At 44.4% G+C, this 19,859-nt stretch overlaps 1 protein-coding gene and 1 pseudogene across 3 annotated transcripts in view; both read right to left on the reverse strand.

Annotated features, from left to right (window-relative positions):
* Positions 1-19,859, reverse strand: part of LOC123018410 (broad substrate specificity ATP-binding cassette transporter ABCG2-like) — a 57,011-nt gene that overhangs the window by 33,190 nt on the left and 3,962 nt on the right. For 2 of the 3 annotated variants that reach the window (XM_044420474.1, XM_044420476.1), the window contains exons 2-10: positions 17,170-17,263; positions 11,151-11,365; positions 10,487-10,546; positions 8,102-8,219; positions 6,470-6,625; positions 5,255-5,412; positions 4,554-4,705; positions 3,063-3,155; positions 98-279 (exon numbers count right to left, since the gene is read on the reverse strand). In XM_044420474.1, coding sequence (XP_044276409.1) covers positions 98-279; positions 3,063-3,155; positions 4,554-4,705; positions 5,255-5,412; positions 6,470-6,625; positions 8,102-8,219; positions 10,487-10,546; positions 11,151-11,338 — 1,107 coding nt within the window. In that variant the 5' untranslated portion in view covers positions 11,339-11,365; positions 17,170-17,263. Of the gene's footprint in view, positions 1-97; positions 280-3,062; positions 3,156-4,553; positions 4,706-5,254; positions 5,413-6,469; positions 6,626-8,101; positions 8,220-10,486; positions 10,547-11,150; positions 11,366-17,146; positions 17,264-19,859 lie in introns of all 3 variants that reach the window. The other variant, XM_044420475.1, reaches the window with a different exon arrangement.
* LOC123018525 lies at positions 16,451-16,553 on the reverse strand (annotated as a pseudogene).

The following is a 19,859-nucleotide window of genomic DNA, read 5'->3' on the forward strand; positions in this document are numbered from 1 at the left end:
ATACTTCAAACAGAGGGAATGATTGTGTGCTTATGTGTGGATCCGTCTGTTTCTCCATCTGTTCCCCTATTCCCATTCCTACTGCTTTCCTCTTCACCTGGTGGATGAATGAGGTAACGTAAGTGGCTTTGGACAAGGTGACTTCATAGGGATGGTTCTCAGATGACCGCAGGCTTTTCAGCTCCTCTTGCAGCTCTTGATAGAAGGAGGACTGGAGATAATATCTGGACAGGGGGCTCTTGTCAAGAGAAGAGCTGCTGGAGAAACTGCTTTTGCTGCCTGTTGCAAACAAGGGAGGACTGAAAAACACACATGCATACTTTCCTCATCTAATACAAGAGGAATGGACCAACGCCAGGGCTGCCCCATATCACTCTGCTGCCTGAAGCAAAGGGCAAAATAGCAGCCCTTGCTGGCCAGCTGATACAGATCAAACATAGCTGAACAGAGGTCAGAAAGACAGGCAGACAGAATAGCAGTCAGGACTTCAGCCCTGGCGTCCTCTGCCCAACTGTAGGCAGAAGGCTCGGTTAGGGGGAGATGGACAAGCCACACAGCTCTGTCCCACAAGACCTTGACGCCACCTGCTCAGCAGCCCGCCTTGTGGCACCAGCAGCAGCACCACCCGTGTGCATCCGGTGAGCAGCGCCAAGCAGGCAGAGAGGCAGCCAGCCCAGACCACGTGCTCCAGAAGGCCCTGCACAGGCACCCCCATGCAAGGCACCTGCAGGTGCCTCTGCTGCTGCTGAGTGTGTGCGAGGGCAGCAACCAGGGGCCAAGTGGACTGCCGACCGAGCGATGACACAGGCTTGAGGGATGCAGCCAAGTGTGCTGTAGAACTGAATGTATAAATTGTCCTATTTCTACCATACATCTGATCTTTACATCTCATTGCAATGTGTCCTAAATCTCTAAAGAAAGGGAAACAATATATGCATATATTCATGCTACCCAAACATTCAAATATAACCTCAAGGAGAATCCTCTTTTGTCATCTTGTGTTACTTATGTCTTTCCCTTTTTTCCCAGGGTCCTTTTCCAACAGCAATGCTTTGGTAGGAGATGACAAAGGAAACCACCAGCAAGCAAGCACACCTGCTGCTGGAGTGACAGGTCTTGAAGATTGGGAATGCCAAGGCAGTGGCTGTCCTGAATAAACTGAAACTCAGTCCAGACAAGACGGAGGTCCTGTTGGTGGGTGGTTCGAGTTCCTGGGTAGGTGACTGGGACCTTGCCCTGAATGGGGTTGCACTCCCTCTAAAGGACAGAGTCTGCAGCTTGGGAGTGCTCCTCGACCCAGAGCTGTCCCTGGAAGCTCAGGTGACTGCGGTGGTGAGGAGAGCTTTCCTTTAGCTTCGGTTAAACCATCAGCTGTGTCCCTACCTGGAAAACGATTGCCTAGCGACAGTGACACATGCATTGGTTACTTCCCGGTTGGATTTCTGTAACACGCTCTGCATGGGGCTGCCCTTGAAGACAGTCCAGATACTTCAGATGGTGCAAAATAGAGCAGCCAGGTTGCTGACGGGGACTTGTCGTTACTCTCATATAACCGCAGTCCTCTACCAGCTTCACTGGCTTCCCATCGAAGTCCGGGCTCAATTCAAGGTGCTGGTTATTACCTATAAAGTCCTTAACGGCTTGGAACCTGGATACCTAAAGGAACGCCTTTTTCCGTATTTGCCCTCCCGCCCCTTGAGATCGGCAGCAGAGGCCCTCCTCTGGGAACCCTCCGTGAGAGACATTAGGAGGCTAAGTACCCAGCAAAGGGCTTTCTCTGTGGTGGCGCCCCGCCTATGGAATGCGCTCCCCAGAAAGGTCCGCCTGGCGCTGTCGTTATTTGTTTTTCGGCACAAGGCTAAGACCTTTTTATTTCAACAATATTTTAATAACTTTTAACATCAGCTTATAGGTTTTAATCTACAGCCAGGGTGGATCGGGATTTTATTTGTATTATGTTTTATTTTATTTTATGTAAGCCGTCCCAAGGCTATGCGATGGGATGGCATACAAATACTCTAAACAAACAAATAAATAAATAAATCATAACTAATAGCAAAGAGAGCTTCCAATTGCTAGCTTGTCCTTGAGTTTGCAATTTGCAAATAGTTTCTGGAGGAACAGATCCATCTGATCTCACCCTTTTTGAATTGTTCTGTGTTTAAGGGTCAGAAAGGCAATTAAGATTTTTGTAAATTTGCAATGAATTAGAGGACTGTAAGATGTAAAGATTGGAGGTATGGTAAAAATAAGACAATTGATAAATGCAGCTCTATGGTATACTTTGATATGGTGAGGCGCTAGTCATTTTACTATTTGTATATACCAGAGTTGCCTGTATTAGAGTATTTACCAACTTTGTAAAATGTTTATTGGATTCCATCATTTGCCAAGATGCACCTGTCATTTATAATATGAAAAAAGAAACAATGGATTACAGATATATGTAGACCTGGCAAGGACAGGCAATGCTCATGCTGGATGGAGATGCTTGGAGTTGAAGTACATCTGGACAGGACCAAGCTGAAGAGCAGGCTTTCTAGCTCTACAAATTTCTCCTTTTTTACTAGAACCCTGAGGTCCACCCAGTGCAAAATCATGGGATACACATTTAGAATTAAGAAATATGATGCTTCTGAACACATGCTGAGCCCAGAAATTTGTTTCATTACTAAAACAGAGCTTACGATCCTTTCACAGATGGATTCATTTCTGGTCTGCTCACAAAGCTATCTCTGTTTCAGCACCCTTATTTAAGGGTGACTGGAAACACTTTTCTTTGTAGTTGTTGTAAGACAATTAGGAATCATGCCATCTACTGGAATATTCCAGTCTGTCTTCTGCCCACTCCTACATAGGCTAACCCAGCCTTCCCCAGCCCAGTTTCCTGCAGATGTTTCAGACTACAACTCGCAGTGTTCCATGCTGGCTGGGACTGATGGGAGTTGAAGTCCAAAATATTTGGAAAGCACCAGGCTGGGGAAGCCTGGGTTAGAGTGTTAACAGATGTGAGCTGAGTAACTTTCTTTTTCCATCCAAGTCAATTTCAGTGAACAACTCACCAAAGTCTTCCTTAGTTTGGGACTGGATAACTTCTCCACTGATAACATCCAGAAAGAAGTCCAAGGGATTGTTAAATTGCTCGCATTGATATCCTGAATTGAAATGCAGAAAATGAGACTCTTGCGGTAGTAAGCCTGATAGCAAATTCATTTCTTCATATCTCCTGCCCTAGCTTGTGATGTACTGGACATCTACTGGACATTTACAAAAACACAAAAAACAGAAAGCACACCCCAAGTAAGGTAGCTTACTATTAGAATCTCACCCAAAACTAATACCCATAAAACCCACTCTGCAAATCAGTAAATCAGCATTTGTAAAGGTGAAAGGCAGAAAATATACATGTTCCTGTAATTCGAAGCAAAAATATTTGGTTACCTAAAGAGAACATTCAAGTTTATCCCAAGTTTTTTGGATTATAACTAGTGACCAGTGGCTAGTAGGCTTGTAATCACATGGAATTTTTATGTTCAAAGGCAGTATTCCTCTTTGAAGAGCAGATGTCAAGGGGAAAATTGTGGTGTGGTGTTCTCGCCACTATGCCCTGCTTGTGGACTTCCTAGAAACATCTGGCAGGCCAGTGCCCAAAACAGGATGTTAGATCGAGTCTACCTGCAAGACATCTTTGCCAAAGTAGCAAAGAACCACCCCAAAGTAGCAACCTCTGGAAGGTGGAGGAGACAAGCAGGAGCCATTGCCATCATATGAGTCAATGCTGAAATTAACAGAACTCTCCTAAAGATAAGAAGCCAGCACTATGCACTCCTGTGCATACGCATGTGTGTGGTGCATTTGCAGCTCGCTGGACTTTGGCTAGATACAAAATCTCTACTCTGTGAGTGCTCCATGTCAGGCCCACAGGACCTCTTTGAGTTCCTCCAGAGGGTGGAGTTTGGCCTCCAGACTTTGGAAGAACCCAAAATGATGTGGGTTGGATACAGAACTTCTATGGGCCAGAGATTCTGAACCCCTATGACCCAGGCTCATCGAATTGTACCAAGAGGACTCTTCCATGGAGGAATCACTGCAGTTGTCTCAGACTGGAGATAACCGTGGATACATGGGTGAGAGTGGTGGGAGGCCACTCCACTTTGCTACTGCAATTCTTGAGGGAAACCCCTTCAGTGGCTTGCAGAAACTGCCATACATTTTGGGCAAGTGATGATGGGCTCTATGTTGTGCACACCGCCATGACTCTTACTTGCAGTTCAATCTTTGGCCTTTGCTTCTACAAAGCAATCATTTCTTCCCTGCTCTTGCTGTTCTGTTCCATTAGTGTGCAAATTTCTGCCAGCTCCTTCCCATTTTAATAAACCATGCAAAACCAGGAAGAGACATTTAACTTGCACAATCCAGTCCAGCCACATAGCTTTGCCTGGGCTTGGCTGTTTTCCACTGCTCTTGCAGTGTTTTATGAACACAGTCTGGCCACACCAGAACTTTAGCGACCATAAATGCTATTCTGGTTCTGAGAGGGAGACTTTTCTTACCAATGCTGTTGAAATAGGCTGTAGCTTCTCTTGCTGGTCCAGCGAAGATGATTTCCCCCTTGTTCATCAAGGTTAGATGGTCAAGCAACCTGAAGATGGAGTAGCGTGGCTGATGAATTGAGAAGATCACAGTTCTTCCCTTCCTGGAGAGTCTGCCAAGCAAGGACAATACTTAGTAGCAGTTGCATGAGAGCACAGCTAAGTGAAGTTCTCAGCACATGGCTGATATATGAAAAATGCTCTGAATTCCAGCCCTGGCAGCGCAGTCCAAGGACGTGGAGTAGTGAGTACTCTCAGAACTTGTACTACTCTTGACTCAGAACTTGACTACTCTCAGTACTAGTATGTGACTACTCTCAGAACTTGTCACACTCTGCCCAGATGAACATATTTCGTGGCATGTTAAAAGTCAGTAAAATGGGTACAGTATATGCTAGGGTTTTTCTTGCTGATCCTCCTGCAGTAGGAGAAACAAGTTGCTTCTTAACTTGTTTCTTCAGCAGCACAAATTCTGCGGGTGGAGCATGCTAAGGTCTGGCTATAGGCACAATACCCGCTCGTACATGTATATCACTCCTAGTCTTAACTTCATGATCTTGGGATGAGGAGCAGTGGGGACATGACCACACTCTCTGAAGATATTTGTCAGAGGTTAGTCTTCTGCTGAGACGGCGTGAAAAATGTCCAACACAGAAACTCACTGGTGCAGCAGCTGCATGATGGCATTAGCGGTGTTAGCATCCAATCCTGTGGTTGGCTCATCCAGAAAGATCAGGGAAGGCGAAGTGATCAGTTCCATGCCGATGCTGCACCGTTTCTTCTCGCCCCCTGAAACACCACGCAGGAATTCAGTCCCAATCTGATGTCATGGAGGGATGCAGTGGGAGGGAAGAAAGAGAAGCATACAGAGGCTGAAGAACCCATTGAGTTTTCCAAGCCATCAATGATAATCTGTAACAGAGCAATTCTACTCCCCCGCCCCCGCAGTCTTTTCCTACATCTACCTGTTTCATTAATGTTCAGTTTTCTAAAGCATCTGTATGCCCAATGAAAAGGCTGGTACTCTATGAAAACCAAGGGGTGGGTGATCTGATTGGTCAATATCTTACCTTGTTATAGAAGGTAGGCCTAGTGTAGTTGTAGGCCTCACGTAGGCCTAGTTCTTGCAAACAGCAAAGGGTCTGGATTGCACATCTTCAGATTGCAAGTTTGTGTGTGTGCGTGTGTGTGTGGGGGGTCATTTGGGTAACTTCCCAACATGCTAGTTTTCTATATGCAGGGTTTCATGCTTATAGGATGGAGCCTTTTATCGTGCAAGCCTTTCAGAATGAAATAGTCCTGTAGAGACACAGGACTACTTCCTCATTGGCTGTTTGTGAGAACTAGGCTATGGGTCTGTGGTGAGGTGTGGCAATTTCCCCTGATCCAAAAGCTTGAAATAGCTTAATTTCTGGCATTTAAAGCTAAAGTGTGCTGGCATGCTTGGCTCCACTCCTTTGATATCTGGAACACTCTCCTGGGAGATTCATTGAACTGGAGCTGCCCCATATGTTCAGTTCACCTGTCCTGTTTCTGCACTGTCAGTCACAGAGAATGAAATCCTCAAGCATTCTGATCCTCCAGTAAATCTGCAGTCTTGGATATGGAGAAGCCAGAAAGCAAATAAAAGGTTTTATAACAGTGGATCTTTCAAAAACTATCTAGCAGGACAAACCTGTCCAGTTTCAACTGCTGAACATATGAGAGGTTATTTGAGAAACACTCAAAAAGTCAACTATGTGACAAAAGTACTATTCCAAACAGAGGTAACTCTTTCCACCCATATGGAATGCAGGCATGGCAAAAAACCAGTCAGGGCCTGTGACAGGCACTGTTTTAGCCCTATGGTTGCCGTTGGCCCCTGTGCCAGGGCTTACCTTGGTGTCTGCACAGTCCTGCAGGCCCAGCTCCTGTATCACAGCATCAACCTTGGCTGCCTTCTCTGCACTGCTGTGTTTACTCTGTGGTAGACGCAGGTTGGCAGAGAACTGAAGGTTCTCACGGACACTGAGTGTTCCTGTCAGAATGTCCTCCTGCAGGCCAAGAGAATGTATTTGTGGATTTAGAATACTATTATACTGCCTTGCAGGCAAAGCCTCTTAAATACAGTTTACAAGGTAAAATTGCAACACAATAAAATATAAAACACAATTAGCTACCACAGAAGGAAAAAAAAATAAGAAAGAGCAATAGTATACTCCAGTTTCTAAAATAAGAATGGCTATCCATTTATTTAAAAGCAGACAGGAACATCCATATCTTTATGGCCACTTAAAAACATAAGAATGGGAACTGTGCATCCTTCCTGTGGCACGGTGTTTCGCTAGGAGGGGGTCATCACAGAAAAGTCCCTATTTATGTGCCTGCCAATCCAACACAACTTACCAGGCAGAGGATGCATGAATACAGCCTCCGTTGCTGATCTTGGGTTCCAGAGTAGGTTCAATACAGGTATAGGCATCCCTTAAAATAAACTGATTCCAAACTGTATAATGGATTTCTTAAACAGTGGATTTCTTAAGCTTAACGGAATTCAAGGCAATCCAGTCCTACAGTTCTTTAGCCTTCCCCCACATACCTACAGCCAATGGCACTGAACCAAGAACTGATTCATAGTGTCTTCTTTTAAGATACTTGACTTGAGGGAGTAAAGATAGGGGGACCATACTATACAGTGGTTCATTTTGGATTATCATATCTATGATGACTGAACCTTTTGCCCATCTTCATTGCTTCTAGCAAACAAACCAGGGAAGGCTCTAATTAACTATACTTTCCCATTTTATCTGAACATCTGGAAATTATGGTTACCAGCATCAAAACAGGCCAAGATACTAGGCCAGGATACTAAACCAACTTCAGACTATGGTTTAACATCCTGGCTTGTTCTGAAACTGTTAACCATAGTTTCTCATTTAATTCAAACCAGGACTAACATAAATTATAGGCTTCCTGATTTCTTTGCTTGTACTAAAAAGGAAGGAATAAAGGGGTAACAGGTGTGGCAAAAATCTAGTTTATATTTTTATGCCAAGATAGAATAATCTGAACACAGACAACAAGTGCTTGCATTGCCAAACACTGAAATGCTTATCACATGAAGGTGAATATTGGTTGATTAATTACAATAATGTAATGTAGACAAAGTTGATGAATACACAGTTTACGCCTGATATGGCATTGACTGGGTTCACACAACATGTTAAGTCATGATGGTTTATAAGCCTTGGTGGTTTAGTGTGTGGTCTGAGCCCAGCATTCTTTCCACAGGATAGTTTATAAGCCACCCTGGGGTAACATATCAACCATTCCAACTAGCCACAGCTTGTAGTAGGGTTGAATAAACCCAATGTGGCTTATTGTGTTGTTTGAACCCAGACCTGTGATTTTTCTGGGCACGTCCCCATCCAGAGTGCATTGCTGAGGTTCTTGAGAATTGCAGGCTTAGTGATGGTCTGAATTATCAAAGGGAAAAAAACAACCTAAAGGCAGCATGAAGAAAGATTCACCTGGACTACATAGGCTGAACACCGGTGAATATTAGAGTCAACCAATTTCCCATCCATAAAGATTTGTCCACTTTTAAGCCCTTTGGGATCCTTCCATCCTGCTAAGACATCAAGGAGTCTAAAGAGAAAAAATAAAAAACAGAACACAGGTAATGATCCATTCATAGTCCAGCTCCAGGCAGGGGCACAAACCTTTGCAGAGCGTGAGATCCAGCTTCTGTGACTTGCACATAGTAGCAAGAGCAGGCATCTTGCTCCCCTTGGTGCATTGTGCTCTCTTCCACTGTGTCTTAGAGGCAGTGCTTAAATGAGAGTGGAAGCACACTTCCAAGAAAAGTAAGAGAGTGGAAGCACACCTTTGCCACCAACAAGCAGCTACAAGTTGAAATTCCTCCCTAGGGAGGTCCAAAGCAACTCTTCGTGGCTATTCCCTCCATTTCTGATGTTCAGGCAATAATTGTCCTTGCTTTTGTATCCAATATAGCACCACTGATATATAAGAGAGATCCTAGCCATTTGGGGAGAACTCCCATGCTGTGGGGCAAAGCCCCAAAGAGGGTCCCACAACCTGCCCAACAAGGACTGTCTGCTCATTTGCCACTGAATGTGGACAAAGTATTGGCAGGGGTGAGATGGAAGGACGTGGCTGGAATCATAGACAGAAGCACTTGATTGTGGTCCATACTTGTTCCTAGGACACAAGTCTTCTGTAAATGTGCCCTTACTCACATGAAGCCCTGTTTCCAAGGGCTCCTGGAGTAAAAAAAGGAAAGGAATGAATAAAAAGAGAATAGAAGAAATGGGAAAGGATTAAAAATGAGTGGGAGGAAGAAGAAACGGGAAAGAAAATGTTGAGTTTGGAAAGGAGAAAGAGGAGAAGGTGTTTGGGTCTAAGAAGGATGTACAAAGCCCCCCCCCCCAAAAAAAAAACAAAGTTGCGGGGAAATGGAAGAATAGGGGAGAAGATGATGTCAAGAAGGAGAATCACGTAGAAAAGGGAAGCCAATAAACACTGAAAGGAGAATTGAGTGATATAAAAATTGTGATGATGACAGAGCAGAGAAAGTAAAAGAAAAAGACTAAAGAAGGGTGAATTTTGGGAACTATGGAAAAGCCTTATATAACTGGGTATTTTCTTTATGAACCACTTCACCAAAATTACTATCCTAACTCCCACTGTCCTTGTCATTTTTTTAAGATAATGGGATTAGAGAGTTACAGCACAACCTATGCATGTTTACTCAGACATACAGGTACTGTATATCTCATTGAGTTCAATGGAGCCTATGCCTAGGAAGCTGTATAAATGATTGCATCCCATAGCTACTTCCCTATGGAAGCCCTGTTGAACGTAATGAGATGCACCTAACGCTAAGGTGTTAACATAATTGAATTCAGTGGGACTCACTGCTGCTGTCTACACAAGCCTAGGACTACACTGTAAATGTATGAGAAGGAAATCATGGGAAGTAATTCCTCAGATTAATTTCAATGGGTCTACCTTAAGTAGGACAAATATTGGATATCGCTCATTCTATCTTTCCTCTTTAATGCTTGGCTCTTTAATTGCCAAACTGAAGATGGCAATGTCTGTCTGTGTGTCAGTGCAATAAATACCGTGTCTGGAAGTTTGTTTAGATATCTGATTTATGGCCAGAAAAGATTAAAAATGTTTGTGATAAAATGAAATTGTTGCACCAATGACCAGCCTGGAGTTGCAGAAAGCTGCTAAAGCTTGCATTTAAATCAAATACTACTTCTTTACAAGTTCAGCTAGTCTGATTGTTTTCTCTTGATCCTGGCTGGAGGATTACTGATTTATAATCCCCTGCCATGAAAAGCCCAGGTATGAGCAGGAGGAAGGGAATTACCTATTTCCTCTTATGTTTTCTTCCACATAAATTGTGCTATCAAATGGGCTGAACCTGCGCCCTGGAAACTTTCACTAAGTATCAGAAAGGACATGTGCACAGTGAAATTTACCTCCAATTAACAATTACAAATAGGACTCAGCCAAGGGAAGGCCATTGACCTTCATATGCTGCTCGGTTATCCAGCAGCGTGGAACCTTAATTTTGATGTGGCTTCCAGCTAATTGCAGAAAAGGCCCAGGATGGCATGAAAGGACTATAGCGCAGAGGAACCCAGGTCTGGTCTTCATAATCTGCATATGGCCTGATGCAATGCTGAGCCTGAAGAGTGTGACTGCAGAAGTGGACAATCCAGGCTCTCCATCTCTGGTAGAAGTGCAACTCTGAGAGGGAAGGAAGCTGACTGGGACTAGGGGCAGAACACTCCGGTGCCCAGCTGTGTGCAGCTGGGGACCGGATCATCCTATGGACAGGTAAGTGCAGGCACTGTTGTGCAGTCAAGAACAGTACTTACGAGGTCTTCCCACTTCCAGTTGGCCCCAAGATGGCATTCATTCCAGGTTTCATAATGCCACTGCGGAAAGGAAAGTACGTGCATCAAGCAGTTACTAAATCACCCATTTCTAAACTACATGCAGTTTTTCTGCAGTTATTTTTTAAAAAATCTCATGCCAAAGAAGGATAAATATTCAGCTTTCAGAGAAACTTCTTGGTTCACCACTTCATCTTTTTAGCTGAGCAGCCCAAGGGCCAAACTCAATTTTGGAGAAGCTCAGGAGGGTGTTTTCCACTGGTGGGTGAAGCAGAAGGTAAAAGGGGTAAAAACTAACAGCACAATGTAGCTTAAAGTTCTTACTGACAGCAACTAAGCCTAGGATGGGGAGAGAAATGCACAAAACCACCAATCAGTGCTCAAGGGAAAGGAAGGGGGGCCAGGGGAAGTAGGCATGGCTATACGGGGAACACTAGTGGGATGGACTGAGTCCCCAGTTGGCAGGATTTGGCCCATGGTGCTGAGATGTGACACTGTGCAACACTAGCTCTGTTGAAGGGATTGGAGTCAAACTCAGTCCCACTGATTTCGGCAGAAACTTAAAACCCACCCAACACTTCCTGGATACAACCCCATATCTTTGTGTACATGTAGTTTTGCAGTTTTGAAATGCTAATTGCTTTACCTGACATCTCTGAGAACTTCCTTTTCTTTTCCTCCTTTGAAAGGAACCATCGGGGGTACACTGACTGAGTAATGAACGTTGTGGAACGCAAGCGTCGGGCCGCGAATGTTCAGCTGGGTGACAGCATCTTGGATATTGGCAAGTTCCATGTTAAGAAGCTGTGCTGCTTCAGCTCTCTGGGAGGACATGGATAGGCTTCTCTCTTAATTTGCCACCTGAGAGATAACAAAAAGAAGAAGGGGAAAGGAGCCCCAAAGACTCGACTTGATCTTTTGGTCACCAACTCTGTCTTGCTCTGCTCCAGATCACTCTTTTGCTATCTGAGAGCAGTCTTGCCTTTATTTATTGCAAAGGCTGGAGTGTCATGATACAGGCAAAGTCCAGCTTGTTCCACCTATCTGTGCAAGCAGAGTTTTATGGACGTTGATAAAAGACCTCAGTTGCCCTTGGCAAAACTATGGGTCAAGAAGTTCTTTTGCAGATGAACAACACAAGACCATGCAGCATCTGACTGTTTGCTGTGCGATCCAGCATTTCATATCCAGTTCTAATCAGGGCATGAGGGAAATGCCCATTTCCTGTTATAAATCCCCCACAACACCCTATTAACGCCCCATCCCCCACACGTAATCCCTAGAATTACTCTTTCTGAACACTTGTGGCTTTCTTCTGAAGGGCAGCTAGGACTAAATGTATGGCAGAAAAACAGCAAGAAATCAGCCAAGTGCAAAACATTGTTCTTCTACAGGATGCATGGATTTTCCGGGGTGGGGGCAGATAATCAAATAACACAGACTCTGCTCCATGATAGGAGACAACAGCTTTTTCCTGCTCAGATTAAAGCGCAAGGGCTGAGGAAGATGCTGCTGAGCCATTCAGTCCAGCTTGCTTCTGAGGTTTGCTCTGCTTTCACGTGACATCCTGCTCCTGCATGCCTCTGATGAGGCCCAGTTGGGCCTTGGGGTGCCGTTTCAAAGAGCTCCTGAGTGAATCAGTCCCGCTTACTTTTAACTAAATGTGTCCATTATGTGAAGGTAGTTAACAAGCGCTTTTCTGTGGCACGCAGAGTCTCTGTGGGGTTGGGTGGGGAGTTTAACGTTCTTTCTTTTTCTCATGGTCCTGACAAAAATCTTCTCTCAGATGTTGTAGCTATTTGCATTTCATGAGAAGCCTTCATGGGAATCTGTTGAAGTATAAATGGGAGCTTCAGGAAAGGTTTTGTACACAACCTTTGGGAAGAAGGGAAGCAATTAACCCCTTCCTCCCTTTTGTGGATGCTATGAACGTGGCATATAGTCTGGCCCTCAGAAAAACAGAGACATACAATCTCTGTAAAACCAGTGCTTTGATGAGACCCTTTAGAGCCAGTAGGAAGAAAACCTCCCCATGGTGTTAGATACACCAAAGGTTAACCATGTCACCTGCCATGGTGGTGCTCCCTCATCATCATCTGTTGGCTGGTAACAAAATATTTCTTCTACAGTTTTCAGTTGGGACAAGCCAGGCCTTTAATGACATTAATTTAATTGATGAAACTTGAACTGTACTGAGATGAGTTTACTCATGGCACTTCTATTACACATTCTCAAAATTCCAGATGTGCCCATCACTCCTCATAGGTTGGGAATTATGCCTTAACCAATCGATTATAACTGGACAAAAACTAGGGGGCCAAAAAAAGTTGTTGCATTTATATGCCACTTTTTCTCCCAGGAGTCCATGGTTCTCCTCCCCTCCATTTTATCCTTATGACTTCCCTGTGAGGTCTGTTAGGCTGTGAGCGAGTGACTGGCCCAAAATCACTTAGTGAGCGTTGTGGCTGAACGGGGACTAGAAGCTGAATCCCAGTCTAAGCGCTGCGCCACACTGACTCTCTCAGTGCTAACATTCAGAGTTGAAGGACAGAATTTTTAATTATTTCTCTGTATTTACATTCTGCTCTTCTATTTAAAAGAAATCCCCAAAGCAGGTAACAATAAAAAGACAATTTTTTTCATTGGTTTGAATTGTTCTTATTGTTCACATTGAAGGTAGGCTTGTTTTAATGAGAAGTCAGTTAGCAATATAAGGAAGTATCTTTAAAAAGTCACTGCATTTTCATGATAGAGGAAGTAGCTAAAGCTTTGGGTGTTAGCCCAGGGAATCCAAATATAAGAGAAACTCTCAATTTCTTGAGTCTGAAGCCCCTTATAATGCAATCCTTTCTGATATGCTCAGTGGTACTACTCTTGAAGGGCGCAATTCTGTGAACGTTTAGATAGAAAAAAGGCTTACAGCCCCTTAGATTTCCCAACCAGCCATGTTGTAGAACCCTTCTTCTGGTCTAAACTCGCAAAGGTTCATGCCCTAAGTTAGTTTGTTTAGGATTGTTGCCAGCAGACAGAAAGCAAATCTGGATCTAGTAGATCTGAGTGATTTACAGTAGCTCAACAAGGATTTCTTACCCTCTGTTGTTTAAAACTCCCACTTAATACTGCTCAAATGAAGAAGGCTTGGCCGCCCACAGAGCATAACGCTAACAGGGAGCTTTTATACAAATTTCATAAATAATAATAACCAGGAGTTGTTTTGTGTGTGTGGAAGGACTGTGAACTCTGATCACTTTTGGTACCTAGAAGAGGGCTTAGAATTGTTCAGTGCTAAACATTTTTGTGTTAGGCTCTGGTTGGTGATATTTAGGGTTTCAGTAACACAGAAACTAGACTTCACAAGGCTGAAATCTGCCCATTTGTATCTTAAAGTAGTGGAAGAATGTAAAGAAATGTCATGATCATATTTGGACAGGAGGTGGCACTGCTTGTTCATATTTAACAAGCTTACAGGGCACCTCTCTTCCTTCAGGTATTCACTGAATCAAGAGGCAAGTTAACTGCACTCTAGATTAGTTGCATTGCCTTGACTTTTGATAACTTAAAGGAGGCCTAGTGAAATGAAAGTGATTTGGAGAACATCAGCAGAAACTTGTAGTCCTCTAAACCAGTGGTTCCCAAACTTTTTCAGTCACGGAACCTTTCTGAAGACATTTTTTTCCTGAGGAAGCCTTAACCCTATCCTTGATTTTAACTAAGCATTGTGAACCCACAATGTACTTCCTTCTTTCATCTGCTCCTATTGCCTGAGTGCTTTGCATAACATAGTAGGTTTGGAAATAAAGAGAAAACATTTTAAATATAACAAATGAATAAAGCGATTATACGGTAATATCCCAAGTTAATTCTTTTGATTATTCGCAACACTACACAATAGGGTCCTAGGAACCAAATGACACAATGCATTTCCTTGTTTGCTGCTTGGATGCCCATTGACAATCGAACAGTTGGCTTGTGTTTTCAATTTCATTGTTGAGATTTTTTGCGGAACCCCTACAAGGCATTTGTGGAACCCTAGGATTCCATAGAACACAGTTTGGGAACTACTGCTGTAGACACTGTTCAACTGCAACTCCCATGCTCCCTAACCTCTGCTCATTCTGGGTGCCGCTGATAGAACCTGGAGTCCAACAACATCCAGAGGGCCTTGGGTTTCCCATTGGTCCAGAGAAATAATTCAAAATAATTTTCTGAATTTCTAACATGCTGGCAAAGTGAGTGTTTTATAGTCTGAATAAGTAAATTAAATAAGGCAGAGTTAGCAAAGATGTGGTATTAGGATGTTGTAGCAGAAAAACAGGTAGGTTGAGAGATTATGCAAGAAAGCCCTCCAGCTTTCCCTTAACACCTCCCTTTTCTGCTTAACCCTGTCCTCTTTATTCCTAAGTGTAATCCATCTTAACCAGGGCCGACCTGACCATTAAGGCAGAGAGAGGTGGCGGCTTCAGGCAGCTAAGTCAGGATAAGTTAGGACCCCGAGGGTGTGGAATGGGCTTCCACGAGAGGTCGTTGAGGCCCCATCGGTGAGGGTGTTCAAAGATAGGCTGGACGTGCACATGGTGGGCATGTCATAAGCAGAGCTGGCTGGAGCCGGGGGTCAGACTAGATGGCCCGGGAGACCCCTTCTGACTCGCTCTGTTTCTATGTTTCCATGATATCAAAAAAGGACAATAATTGGTTCAAACTTCCAGGGAGAAGCACTTCCAGGATTTCTGCCTCAGCTGCTAAATTAACTTGGCCAGCCTTGGGTGTTACACTCTTCGGGGAGTGTGGGAGAAGAGGGCACCATTCTCCCAGGTGGAAAAAAAAACATACTGGGCAGGTCCTGAACTCAAATACATGCCACTGTATTAAGTCATTTTCATCCTTGGCTACAGGATTCCTTAACCTGGTGCCTTCCTGAATGGCCAGCCTCTTCCATGTCAGCCTTTCATGCTCTACATGCAGGGCTGTGAAGCAGAACATTTTCCAAAATGGAAACCCTTCCAATGCTACATTTTTGCCATAGAAATATTTTTGCACCATGGATGTTCCAGAGACTTTTAGTAATGGGATGGCATAGAAAAATTTTGAATGAATGAATGTCAGCATTAATCCAAACGTGTTGGGCTGTTGTACTGCAGTCAGTCATGTTAGAGGAGCTAAATACGGGACATGAATTTCTACGAGTTATACTCCTAAGGCATGCTTTCTCAAACCCTAGTGCTCAGTTGCCTATGGGGGAACTGCAAAAAAGGCTGGGGGATGGACCTTCCTGTATCCAGTGCAGCTGACTCCAGGCTGAGTCTGGACCAAACTTACACCTGTTGTATTTGCCCTCTGTGGCCAACATTCTTCAACATAAACTGAAGGAAAACTGTGATTGTTCTACTTTCCTTAGAGTGTGAACTCAGGCAATTCAAAGCTGTTTGCATTAGATTAGCTATCTAGTACTTGTAGTTTCACTGAGCTAAGGCATAATGTCAAAAGAGAAGACTAGCTGTAGCATCACTACTGTGAACCCACTGAAGGAAGAAAGGCACTTGGTAGACATGCAGACAACAATATGTTGAACAGTGCAACAAAAGTGAATTTGTTACAGCTACACTTGCCGAGATCTTGCCTGCTAAGCAACTACAGCAGACAACACATGTTTCCAGTGTTTCTGGTCATCTTAATACTGGGTGTTCTCTTCTAAATATTCCCTACTGTAGTTTATATTAATAGTAAATTAATTGTCACCTGTCACATACATTCCCCTCTCCAAGTGAGGAGAGGGAATCTATAACAACGCAATGAGGTCTGGGCATGCCCAGTGGTGGCAAAATGCTGTTGTTGCAGAAAAAGAAAATGTGGGGGCGGGGGGGAGAGCTGGAATGGTGAGTCTTGGAAGTGAGTGAAAAAGCAGACGATCTCAGAAGGGACACAAACTTACTTTGTAAGAAAAGAGCCATAGATTTTTAAGCAGCACTGCCATCTTTGTTTCTCTTTGCCTTCCCTTTTATATCAGCTGCAGATACTACACTTGATCTTAGCCAAAAGGCCGAGAAGCAATTGAATGGAGCTGGTCTTTGACCGTAATAAAGTGTTTATCCATCTATCTATCTATATCAGCTGCATGACAGAAAGTCAATTATGGTGGCTTCTCTAGGGAGGAGAGGCAATATACTTCACCAGTTGAATTTAAACCCTTAGTTTGACACACCCATGAGACTTACCACAGTTGATGCTTCCTGGGCTTATATCACAGGCAGAGACTTCCAAAGTACACAGTCATGCTTTTGAACTCAGAAGGTGGTCCTCCCACACCTATTTTGGGGAAGGTGCATGGGGCTGACTACTTACAAAATTTATTTTCTAAGAATGCCACCAGGGGCCTTATTCTTGGAAATAAAGATGAAGCAGTTCTGGAGACCAGTATTTCATGTGTGTGAGTGTGTGTATGAGAACATTTTAAACATCTGAAAAGATCAACAGGGGCATGTGCCAAGGGAGGTGCTCACAGGTGCATTGGTGCCCACGGGTAACATGCTGGAGATCCCAGCATTAGAATGATCTTTCTCTAACAAGCAGGTTGCCCACTTTTAGAAGGTGGTGTACTTTTCACAGCCCTTGAATGTGCAGATAGTGGCAGGTGAGATTCCTCACCTGCATGCTGAGGAAGGTCTCACCTGCTGATACCTGTAGGGGAAGATGCTTTTAGCAGGAGCAAGGCAGGTCAGTTTTCTCCCAGTCAGTGAGCAGCCTTACTTGGTGATCAAAGGCCTGAAAAAAGAAAGGAAAAGAGAAAGTGTACCAGCCACCACAAGAAGTGTCAGATCCAGGAAAACAAAACCATTGAAAACTTTTTTACCTTTTCTTCCAAGCCATTTATGGGAGAGATTACAGAGGGCAGGCTTCACCAAAGGCCTTCTCTGTCTGCATCTCCATGAAAAGAATTCAGGGAGAAGAAAGGTAAGGGATGGATTTGAGACTTGCAATCAAGGCATGGTCTTGCTCACTGACCAGCCTGGCCCTGCACTGACCTGTGTTCCCCACATCTCTTTCAAATAAGTATTCTGTGGGCACCAGTAGCTGCCAAGGTGCCTTCCAAGGCAAGAGTAGCAGCACCAGTAACAGCCTTCATTTTTAACTTGTCGTAGTTGATGAGAACTGACTTGTTCAAGAGTTTGAACGTGCTGAAGTTGGCAGCACAGGACAATCTAAGGTGGGGCAATTTGCTGCTGTCCTAGGCATTGTCTGCCCCTCTTCCACGCCTGCTGGATGAGAGATCAGGTGAGCAGCCTCCCTGAAGAGGTGTGCAGCCCAAATGCCATGCTCTGAGGGGTCCTCCTTCCTCAAAGCATGGCATTGTGAGGTGGCCCTGGAGACTGCCTTCAGGAAAAGGTTGCCGACTTGATCTAAGTTCAGGGGACTCTTCCAGAGTGAGCGATCAGGCAGGTTGGCTGACAGGTGGATGGGTTGATGGTCTCCCCCAAGGACCCACTAGATTCTCTCTGAAAGAGAAAGAATCTGGGCGGGCATCTTCTCCAGGGGCTTCCCTTCATGGTCCCTTATATTGCAAGAGAGCTCAGAGTGAGAGATGAAGGTTGGGGGGGGGGGGGAGGCAGATGGTCCAAGGAGTCCAGAGTGCCACTCTCCTGCCCTGGGATTTGCCATGGTGTGTGGGTGATTGAGGCATGTCAGTGGCAGCAGCGCTGACAGAGGCCCTCCAAAAGCTAAGTGTGTGATTTCCTGCTCCTTCCCCTTGGCTGGCTGAGCAAGGGATTCACTCTGTCTCAACTGCATGGCCAGCCCTGCCTGAACTGTTTTGTTCAACACTTGCAAATGCTGAGCATGTCCTGAAGCTGTCTTGAAGATGAGAGAACAGCCATAGCTAAGTGTACCAAGGAGAGAACATGGTTTGCCTCTGGAAGGTTCCAGATTCAGTCCTGAGCATCTTCACTGGAAAAAAATAGGTATTAAATGGCCTCTCTCTGCTTGGTATATTAGAGAAGTGTTCCCAAACAGCCTAGGCTAGCTTAGCAAGTTCAACTTGGCACCTTCCGGACATGATGGACTTCATTGCACATCACACCCAGTGGACTGACTGGAGGTGATATTTATTTTTATTTATTTATTTTTCGATTTATATCCTGCCTTTTTCCTACAAAGGGCTCAAGGCAGCTTACATCATTCTCCTCCTCCATCTTATCCCCACAACAACAACCCTGTGAGGTAGGTTGGGCTGAGAGTCTGTGACTAGCCCAAAGTCACCCAGTTGGCTCCATGGCTGTATGGGGACTAGAACCCAGATTGCCTGAGTCCCAGTCCCATGCTCTTAACCACTACACCACACTGGCTCTCAATTAGATATGAATTAGAGACCAAGGCATGTGGAAGATGCCAAGTTGGGGAAGGCTAGGTTAGATGGGCAAACATTCTGACCTGGTATAAGGCTTCCTACACTCAGCCATCTGTTAGGGTTTAATAGCAATGATCCATCTTTTAGGGTTCTATCCCCTGTGCTACATCACATCACAGTTCAATTTCCCTTGCAAGCAGCCAAATCAATTTGCAGCCTTTAGACTTGCATCTAATCCTTCTCTCTAAATCCACAGGCATTGTGGCTCAGTGAATACAGCCACAATATGGCCAGAGTAATTCAGTGTAATATAGGCACGTAAAAGGAACGGTTGAGCTACAGAAGGCAAGCTCTCAGTGTTTAGGAACCACTGAGAACAGTAGGTCTTCCAGTGTCTTCTCAAGTATTGTGAATGTGCCCGTGAAATTAATAAAACTCCCCAAGAGAAGATTACAGGCTCTCGGCTTGCACTTCAGCTAGAATATCTCTGGCACGCCATTCGGCCCATCTCATTATGGCCGTTCTACACATTACACAACAGCAAATACAGGTTTGCCACCATGTTCAGACCAAACCGAGTCCTGTGGTCTATCCTGGCTGCCTGGCCATTGTACTTGCATAATATTATGTTTGCAAACATAATTTTGTCACATGACACATTGCCATTTTAGGTGTTAATATATAAAAGCCTCTTAGGTCGCACCCCCCAAAATGCAACTAATTATCTGTGGAGCCCTTATTTCCCCCTTCTGTCTGCAGCAACAGAGGAGAACAGCAGGTCAGCCGCAATTATGGTTGGGTGTTGATGAGAATCAATGAAAAGAACGAGGGAGAGTTGTCAAGAGCTCACTTTAGTGGCTCTTTCATTTTTTTTCCCCGGAGAAGGAAGTTAGAAAAGCAGAGCCCTCAAAGCGGTATTGAAAGAAGGGCAAGAACAGGATAATGTGCCCGGCCAAGGCAAGGAACGCCTGAGTGCGAACTGCAGCGTCTTTAATTATCTGTCAACAATTACTCCTT

This window comes from Varanus komodoensis, unplaced genomic scaffold, assembly GCF_004798865.1.
Source record: "Varanus komodoensis strain SLA01 unplaced genomic scaffold, ASM479886v1 scaffold11, whole genome shotgun sequence".
Lineage (NCBI taxonomy): Eukaryota > Metazoa > Chordata > Lepidosauria > Squamata > Varanidae > Varanus > Varanus komodoensis.